This window comes from Anopheles moucheti (assembly GCF_943734755.1).
Source record: "Anopheles moucheti chromosome X unlocalized genomic scaffold, idAnoMoucSN_F20_07 X_unloc_5, whole genome shotgun sequence".
Classification (NCBI taxonomy): Eukaryota; Metazoa; Arthropoda; class Insecta; order Diptera; family Culicidae; genus Anopheles; species Anopheles moucheti.
The window spans coordinates 675,001-685,000 of record NW_026453559.1 but is presented as its reverse complement, the minus strand read 5'-3'; the positions used below and the strand labels follow the sequence as shown (position 1 = coordinate 685,000).

General features: G+C 50.9%; 1 protein-coding gene across 1 annotated transcript in view; it reads right to left on the bottom strand.

The window, feature by feature from the left end:
* Positions 1-4,399, bottom strand: part of LOC128308611 (antigen LPMC-61-like) — a 42,364-nt gene extending 37,965 nt beyond the window's left edge. The window contains exons 1-2 of the mRNA XM_053045508.1: positions 4,058-4,399; positions 3,755-3,982 (exon numbers count right to left, since the gene is read on the bottom strand). Of these exons, the coding sequence (XP_052901468.1) occupies positions 3,755-3,982; positions 4,058-4,399 (570 nt within the window). The remainder of the gene's footprint in view (positions 1-3,754; positions 3,983-4,057) is intronic.
* Between the last annotated feature and the right edge of the window lie 5,601 nt (positions 4,400-10,000).

Below are 10,000 nucleotides of genomic sequence, written 5' to 3'. Positions count from 1 at the left end.
GCGCTCGTGGCCCGCTCGACGTACCACTCCTGCTGTAGTGTGGTGGTGATGATTTTCGCCGCTTCGCATGCGTCGCTCCACCTTTCTCGGCTGCTAAGCAGGAACGCCTGCAGCTTGTCCGCCGTAGCAGGAAAGTCACTGTCCTCCCCAAGCAACCGTTGTCGCACGTCCGCGAATCGTGGGCACTGGAAGAAGGCATGCTCTGCCGATTCCGGCACTCCCGGACACCTTCTACACTCCGCCGAGGGCGCCAGGTGGCGCGAGTGCAAGTACTCGTGGAAAAAGCCATGCCCGGACAACACCTGTGCAAGGTAGAAAGTCATCTCGCCATGACGTCTGGCCTTCCACAGCCCTATGTCCGGTATGACCCTGTGTGCCCACCGCGTGTATCTGCTGGTTGGCTCCAGCTCGTCCCACATCGCTTGCCACTCAGCTAGAGTGGCCTGCCTCTCCAGCACATGCAGCTCCTTGAGGCTCGTGCCCGTTTCCTGCTGTTTCCGGTAGCATCTGGCGTCTTCCTTCACCTGGAGGCAGATGGGAACCACGCCCGCCAGGACCGTAGCCACCTCGTAGCGCACCGATATAAAGGTGCGGGCAACGGGTCTCGCGTACAGGTTCTGCACCCTGATGAGCTTACGGCGATTCCCTCGCACGTCTAACGCCTCGTGCCAGATCGGTGCAGCATACCGGAGCGTCGCATCCACCACAGCCGAGAGGAGCCGTCGCTTTCCGCCCTTAGGCCCGCTGTGGTTCGCCATTAGCCTTGTGACCGCCTGTGCCACACGTTTCGCCTTTGCCGTGGCGTAGTCCACATGCGGCCCCCACGACATGTGGTCCTGTAAGATGACCCCCAGGTATTTAATGGTCTCTTTCGGCATTCGCTCCACTCCGTTGATATTGACCGGGTGACGGGAGTTTGCCCTTCGCATCGTGGAGATCATGACCAGCTCGGTCTTGGCCGGCGCAAGCTCAAGGTGATGAGCCTCCATCCACGAGCTGATCAAAGAAATGGCCTCTTCCGCCAAGGTAGCTGCCTCCTGTGGTGTTGTCCCGGCAGCTAGGACCACCAGGTCATCCACAAACCCGACTGTTTCCACGCCGTCCGGCAGTGTCAGCCGCAGTACGCCGTCGTACATGGTATTCCAGAGGGTCGGACCGAGGATCGACCCCTGTGGAACACCCGCCGATAATTTCCGTCGCACTGGCCCCTCGCTTGTTTCGAAGATCATTTCCCTCTCAGAGAAATAGCTGCGCAAAATTCTCTGGAGCGCTGCTGGGACGCGCTTCTCTTGGAGGGCCATCGCGATCGCCTTCCAACTGGCCGTGTTGAAGGCGTTCCTGACGTCTAACGCTGCCACCATCAGACATCGAGGATCCCGGCCGTTGGTGCGATGGAACGTCCTGGCGTACTGTCCCTTCTCAATGACCCTCTCTATAGCTTGGACCGTAGAGCGTCCACGGCGGAAGCCGTATTGGTCCTGTGATAGACGAGGTGCGCTCTCATCCTCGAGATGTTCATTGAGGCGGTTCAAAACCAGTCTCTCGAACCCCTTAGGTGCCGCTCCCAGCATCAGCAGTGGACGACTTGACGACGGTTCGCCCGGTGGTTTGCCTGGTTTCGGGATGAGCGCCAGGCGTGCCACTTTCCACGATGCCGGAATCTCGCCGCTCTGCAGGACCTCATTGTAGGCCCGCACGAACGCTTCCGGGTGCTCCCTCATCGCGGTCTTCACTGCCGCGTTGGGAATTCCATCGAGGCCCGGCGCCTTTGAGATGGCCATCCCCTCAGCGATGCAAAGGATCTCTTCACGGGTGACTGGTCGGATGGGCTCTTCGTCCTCGTCGCTTTCCGTCGCAATCGGCGGCCACTCGAACGATGGGTGGGCCGGGAAGAGGGCGTCGATGATCGGCTCCAGCACAGAACGGTCCAGTTCTGGCGGCGCTCGACTGCGCAGCTTGGCCATAACCACTCGATACCCCAACCCAAACACATCGTCCTCGACTCCGTCGATGAGCTCCTGCATGCAGCGCTCTTTGCTGCGCTGGATCTCTCGTTCCAAAGCCCTACGGTCGTCCAGCAAGCGGGCTGAAGCGGCGATACGGTCGTCGGTCTGCGTTGCTGTGCGTAGCCTGGCCTCAGCAGCTTCGCACGCATCTCGCGCCCTCGCGATTTCCGGGTTCCACCAGTATAGCGTCGGAGCCTGCCGGAAATTCGTCTTGTGGATCCTCTCCATCGTTGCGTCGCACGCTTCTGTGAGCCCCCTGATCAGGCCCTCAGGTGTGCTTACATCGTCGAAACGACCGATCCCAAGCGCCAGCTTAAAACAAGCCTGATTGAATTGGCTTGTTTTGTAGCGTGTTCCCGCGTGCCGCGTCATGCCTGCTGTACCGCCGTGCCCGTTGCAGTGTGGCCGATGCTGATGTGCACGTCGGCCGCTGGTCGAAGGCAGTTTAGCGCTGAACAGCACGTAGCTGTGGTCGCTACCGGAGTATCTGCTACTCACACTCCAACTGCCTGGCTCCGCTACGCAGGGACTCGAGAAGCTCACATCGATGACGCTTTCCCGTGCAACACCGTTGCCCTTGAAAGTGGGTGTGTTCCCTCGGTTGAGCGTCCGAAGTCCGAGGTGCTCAACAACACTCAGCAAGTCCTCACCCTTCGCCGTGGTTCTTGAACTGCCCCACTCCTGGTTCCAGGCGTTAAAGTCCCCAGCCAGAACCATGGGATCCTGTCCCGTGAGCGTGAGCTCAACCGCTTCCAGGTAGTCGCCGAGATCCGCTTGTCCGATGTTGGGGGACACATAGCAGCTGGCAAACGTTATCCCGGCTATGGTGGCAACTACCAGCCCAGGCACCGATGAACTCCCCAGTCGTTGGATGGGGTAGCCGCCAGTCGCCACTACCGCTACGCTCTGAGCCTCGTCGACCGCCCACCGCACGCTGTCTCTAGGTGGTTTGTACAGCTCACACGCTATCACCACCTGCGCTCCGATCTCCCTAGCCGTCTGCAGCATGATGTCCTGCGCTGCACGGCTGCGCCCAAGGTTGATCTGCAAAACCTTCAGACCTTCCGGGTGCAGGACGGGTGTCCTACTCGGTGAGGGCCCTTGCAGACCGCACAACACACCTCCGCTGTGCAGGCTCGGGCCAGGTGGCCCGGTTGGCCGCAGCGGATGCAGTGCGTCGATCGATCCGTCGCGCTCTTGCACTGGTGCCGCAGGTGTCCGTGCTCCAGGCATTTGAAGCACCGTAGCTGGCCCCGCGTCAGGGGTGTCAGTTTCGTCGCCAAGCATGAGGTGTGCAGCACTCGTACTAGCTGTTGGTGCATCAACTCCGCCGCCTTGAGTGTCATCCGAACGTACGCCGTCTGCGTACCGTTCCACGCCTTCACTAGGTGCACAGCGGATTCGCTCACCGACTCCGAACTGGTGGTCGTCACCGCCTTCGCCACATCCAATGCCACCGCTAAAGGGTCCACCTCATCAAGGCGGACCTCCACCGTTTCTGTCACCAGGCGGATGGTGGCCGGAGCTGCAGACTGTGCAAAGACCTCCTGCACTCGTTGCAGGATTGCTTCAGCATTGGCGCCGTCCTCCAAGTTCATGACCAGCCGGTCCCGCGTCGTTCGTCGTCCCACTCCAAGCTTGGCCTGGTCTTCGGCCAACGACGGAGCGCTGCGTATCAGCTGATACGCGTCGGTCCAAGACTGACCCTCGCCTGGGGCAACCTCGATGGCGTCCAGCTTCTTCTTCGCCGAATGCTTCGCCGCCGCAGATTGTGGTCGCGGCTTGGCCAGCTGCTGCTGTTGTTGTTGCTGCTGCGACTTCTGCGGTGCTTTACGAGGCCCCACCACTGTCCAAGAACCGCCCTGGGAAGCCTGCGTGCCGGATGTCTCGGCCGCCACGTTAGCATACGTCATCCGCTGCTGCTGCTGTTGTTGTTGCTGCTGTTGCCGTTGCTGCAGGGAGCTCTGCGATGTCGCCTGCTTCGACGGAGGCCGTTGCTGTTGCTGTTTCTGCTGCCTCTGAGGCTGCTGCTGCGCAACAGCTGGCTGCGCCTGCTGCTGCGGTTGCAGAGCTTGGTTACCGCCGCAACCAAGCATCTGTGCCAGCAACTCCTGGTGGCACGCAGTCTCCTTTGCCAGCTCGCCTCTGAGACGCTGCGTCTCTTCATACCACTGGCGGGCCTGGTCCTTATTCCACTGCAGCTCCTGGTGGAATTTCTCTTGCGCCAGCTTAAATTCTTCGCGGGCCAGCTTCCGCTCCTCCCGGGCCATATCTTCGTTGGCCACGGTACGCTGTCGCAGCATCACCAGCTCTTGCTGCAGCTCTTTCACCATGGCCCGAAGCTGCTCGTTGGCGAGGGACATTTCCCCGAGCACCTTTCGCAGTTCGACCATGTCCGGGTTCACCGACTTTGAGGCCAACGCCGAGGCTCTGGTGAGAATGACCTTCGGCTCTACCGCCGAAAGGGATCGCCCCGGCCTTTCCTCTGTCGATTCCGACCGAGGACGCGATGTACGAGTTGTCGCCATTTTAGAGACCCAAGCAGGTCTTAGTGGTCAGGGGGGGGTGTTTCCCTGCTTGCAAACGCCTTTCCGAATTTTTGCAGTCGTTCCCAGATTTTTCCCGGCAATTTCCCGCAAAAATCGGGAATTCGAGCAGTTTCGAGCTCGATAAAAACTGTCCGAATCGAGCAGATTCGAGCTGCCGATGACCCCCCACAGCTTCCCAGAATTTTCTGCGTCCTTTTTGGTTTCGAGCAGTTTTCGGGCAGAAACCGTCAATTTGAAAAATTGTCTGTTGGAGACTGCTCGCCTATCAATTTATGTCTGTTGGGTCGTCCCGGGTTGTCACAAAAATGTCAAAAATTATTTTCGCGATTTTCACTATTTTTATGCACGGATCGTATTAAATGCACTAAAACTAGCACAACAGTGCAAACCGCAGCAAAATCGGACCAAAACTCGCGAAGTTATTAACGTTTTTGTATATACAACAGTCACTTCCAGAACACGTGCCGCAGCGGTAGCACCATGCGCGTTTTTGCCGTCACTGTTTTTTCCCAATTCTGCACCGATTTTCTTCCGGTTTTCGGCTATTGGCCGATCGGGGACACAGAATCTATCATTTGCCACCTCATCCGGCCCGATTGGACCGGATTTTTGCGCAAACTCACAACACGCACACACTATTGTTGTTGTTGTTGTTCCAAATGTTTGCACAAATTTGCCACTCCGTATTTTACGCTAAATGTCGCCGGCAAACACTGTTTATAAGTAAAAAACACTTCACTGGCGTCTATTTATGCGTTTTAAACGCAAACCGCGTTGATTTTCACCAATTTAGCACGGTTTTATTGCCAAAATTGTTCCCCATACAAAATGTATGGGGCAATGTTTTTCACTTTTTTGGCCCACTAATGCACCGATTTTCGTCCGGTTTTCACTAAAGTCACTCTAAACACCCTCTTATAGACTGCTTATGAACAAATTCGAGACTTTCCGAGGTAATTTAACGCCACAATTTTTAACTCACTCAGGAGCAAAATACACCACGTCCGAACAGCTCGACTGCTCGAATGTCACACAGGGATAACTGGCTTGTGGCCGCCAAGCGTTCATAGCGACGTGGCTTTTTGATCCTTCGATGTCGGCTCTTCCTATCATTGTGAAGCAAAATTCACCAAGCGTAGGATTGTTCACCCTTTCAAGGGAACGTGAGCTGGGTTTAGACCGTCGTGAGACAGGTTAGTTTTACCCTACTGGTGTGTGCTGTTTGCCGCTATCTTAACGGAATTCCTGTGCAGTACGAGAGGAACCACAGGTACGGACCACTGGCTCAATACTAGTTCGACCGGACTTTGGTATGACGCTACGTCCGCTGGATTATGCCTGAACGCCTCTAAGGTCGTATCCAATCCGAGCTGATAGCGCTTCTCAAACCCATTAGGTGATCGGAAGCTAGCGGGCTTAACAACCCTCCGAGATCCGTCGGTGCTGCCCCGCGCACACTGACGTCTCATCCCCGCTATAGCACTAGACTGAGCCGCAACGGGCGGGAGCACGCTGCACGTGGAAGTACCTTACCACAGGGAACCCTGGTGGCTGTGTTTCCGTCGACCGTGGATACAACTAGTTTCGACACCTTCGACCGCCCGCAAACGACGGGACTACAGGCTGGGAGCTGCGAGTTGTAGAGATGCGTTCGCATCGATCCTCTCAGGCGACCCATGCTTGCTGGTGCTCGCGTTCACTTTGGGAATGGAGTGTTCGCGAGAGTGATTGTTGTGTTGTGTGTGTACAGTTGGTGCTTGCGTGCACTCCCATAGTGGAGTGTTCGCGAGCTTAAAACGCTAAGTCCCGATTAATACTCTCCTCGCAACATTATGTGCGTGGCTCCACGCCAAGTGGGATTAGCGGTGCGAAACGCGATTGGTAAAGTCGATGGTGATGTGCGTACCAACAGGCGATTTGTTAAGTCAAATGCGAACTGTGGTGCAACAGGCAATGTGTGTTTATTATCAGGTGTTGTTGGAAGTCAATACGATTTGACTTTCAAAAATTTTTCTAAGTCCCGATTTTTTTTCTCGTCGAGTAACTACAATGCACTATTTCTATCGCAGCGGACTTGCGGTTCATGGCCTAAATGATCGCGAACGAACACGTATTCGCAAAAAAATTTTTGTATGAAAAAGTCACCACTCGGGTACCTCCATACAAAAGTACCAAGTTCGGGTCGAGTGGTCGATGGACGTCGAAGGTGAAAATTTTTCATCATCGAAAATTTTTTCCAAAGTTGAAGCAAATGGGCCCTAGAGTATGAAAAGTGAAACCACGGATCGATTTGAGAAATAAAAATTTTTGTATGAAAAAGTCACCACTCGGGTACCTCCATACAAAAGTACCAAGTTCGGGTCGAGTGGTCGATGGACGTCGAAGGTGAAAATTTTTCATCATCGAAAATTTTTTCCAAAGTTGAAGCAAATGGGCCCTAGAGTATGAAAAGTGAAACCACGGATCGATTTGAGAAATAAAAATTTTTTGTATGGGAGGGCCCCTGCTAGAACATTTTTCCCAAGTGCGACCATTTTACCCAGTGAGTCAAAAAAAAATTTTTTTCACGGTGACTCAAAACTTCAATATTAGACTCCCCTGAGTATGAAAAGTGAAACGAAAATCATTTTTGAGAAGAAAAAATTTTTGTATGGGAGGGCCCCTGCTAGAACATTTTTACCAAGTGCGACCATTTTACCCGGTGAGTCAAAAAAAAATTTTTGTATGGGAGGGCCCCTGCTAGAACATTTTTCCCAAGTGCGTCGATTTTGGGTCGCCGACACAAGCTCGGGTCAAAAAAATTTTTTTTTCTCGGTGACTCAAAACATCAATTTTAGACTCCCCTGAGTATGAAAAGTGAAACGAAAATCATTTTTGAGAAGAAAAAAATTTTGTATGGGAGGGCCCCTGCTAGAACATTTTTCCCAAGTGCGTCGATTTTTGGGTCGCCGACACAAGCTCGGGTCAAAAAAATTTTTTTTTCTCGGTGACTCAAAACATCAATTTTAGACTCCCCTGAGTATGAAAAGTGAAACGAAAATCATTTTTGAGAAGAAAAAATTTTTGTATGGGAGGGCCCCTGCTAGAACATTTTTCCCAAGTGCGTCGATTTTTGGGTCGCCGACACAAGCTCGGGTCAAAAAAATTTTTTTTTCTCGGTGACTCAAAACATCAATTTTAGACTCCCCTGAGTATGAAAAGTGAAACGAAAATCATTTTTGAGAAGAAAAAATTTTTGTATGGGAGGGCCCCTGCTAGAACATATTTCCCAAGTGCGTCGATTTTTGGGTCGCCGACACAAGCTCGGGTCAAAAAAATTTTTTTTTCACGGTGACTCAAAACATCAATTTTAGACTCCCCTGAGTATGAAAAGTGAAACGAAAATCATTTTTGAGAAGAAAAAATTTTTGTATGGGAGGGCCCCTGCTAGAACATTTTTCCCAAGTGAGTCGATTTTTGGGTCGCGACACAAGCTCGGGTCAAAAAAAATTTTTTTTTCATGGTGACTCAAAACATCAATTTTAGACTCCCCTGAGTATGAAAAGTGAAACGAAAATCATTTTTGAGAAGAAAAAATTTTTGTATGGGAGGGCCCCTGCTAGAACATATTTCCCAAGTGCGTCGATTTTTGGGTCGCCGACACAAGCTCGGGTCAAAAAAATTTTTTTTTCACGGTGACTCAAAACATCAATTTTAGACTCCCCTGAGTATGAAAAGTGAAACGAAAATCATTTTTGAGAAGAAAAAATTTTTGTATGGGAGGGCCCCTGCTAGAACATTTTTCCCAAGTGAGTCGATTTTTGGGTCGCGACACAAGCTCGGGTCAAAAAAAATTTTTTTTTCATGGTGACTCAAAACATCAATTTTAGACTCCCCTGAGTATGAAAAGTGAAACGAAAATCATTTTTGAGAAGAAAAAATTTTTGTATGGGAGGGCCCCTGCTAGAACATTTTTCCCAAGTGCGTCGATTTTGGGTCGCCGACACAAGCTCGGGTCAAAAAAATTTTTTTTTCACGGTGACTCAAAACATCAATTTTAGACTCCCCTGAGTATGAAAAGTGAAACGAAAATCATTTTTGAGAAGAAAAAATTTTTGTATGGGAGGGCCCCTGCTAGAACATATTTCCCAAGTGCGTCGATTTTTGGGTCGCCGACACAAGCTCGGGTCAAAAAAATTTTTTTTTCTCGGTGACTCAAAACATCAATTTTAGACTCCCCTGAGTATGAAAAGTGAAACGAAAATCATTTTTGAGAAGAAAAAATTTTTGTATGGGAGGGCCCCTGCTAGAACATATTTCCCAAGTGCGTCGATTTTTGGGTCGCCGACACAAGCTCGGGTCAAAAAAATTTTTTTTTCACGGTGACTCAAAACATCAATTTTAGACTCCCCTGAGTATGAAAAGTGAAACGAAAATCATTTTTGAGAAGAAAAAATTTTTGTATGGGAGGGCCCCTGCTAGAACATTTTTCCCAAGTGAGTCGATTTTTGGGTCGCGACACAAGCTCGGGTCAAAAAAAATTTTTTTTTCATGGTGACTCAAAACATCAATTTTAGACTCCCCTGAGTATGAAAAGTGAAACGAAAATCATTTTTGAGAAGAAAAAAATTTGTATGGGAGGGCCCCTGCTAGAACATTTTTCCCAAGTAAATTCGATTTTACCCGGTGAGTCAAAAAATTTTGAAAAAAATATTTTGCCAAAATCGTGTTCATTGCCTATTATAAGGGACCAGGTCAGCTCACACGCATTTTTGGAGACCATATGGAAAGTGCGTCTGGGATTGCGGAAATTAAGTTTAGAGTGTTAAATGATGGTTTCGCAATCCCGAAAGGCTCAAAATTCACCCTAAGGTCCCCTGGGTGAAATGTGGTTTCCAAGGTGTGAGCGCTATCGGTGATAGAGTTGGAATGTGATTTCCAGAGCGCAGGGCGACTGGGCTTAGAGCGAAAATCATAGACAAGGGTAAGTATTGGACTGAACGACTCGAAGCAAACGAAAATCATAGACAAGGGTAATGGACTGAACGACTCGAAGCAAACGAAAACCACACACAAGAGTAATGGACTGAACGAATCGAAGCAAACGAAAACCACACACAAGAGTAATGGACTGAACGAATCGAAGCAAACGAAAATCACATACAAGAGTAATGGACTGAACGAATCGAAGCAAACGAAAAACCACAGACAAGAGTAATGGAGTGAACGAATCGAAGCAAACGAAAACCAAAGACAAGAGTAATAGAGTGAACGAATCGAAGCACACGAAAACCATGAACACAGGGATAACTGAGAACGAACCTACCTATCAGAGCATGTGAAAGCATGGACAAGAGTACTGAAAATCGGACCAAACCTCTAGAAGCACACGAAAATCATGGACAAGAGTACTCAAAAACACGGACCAAACCTATCGAAGCTCACGAAAACCATGAACACAGGGAT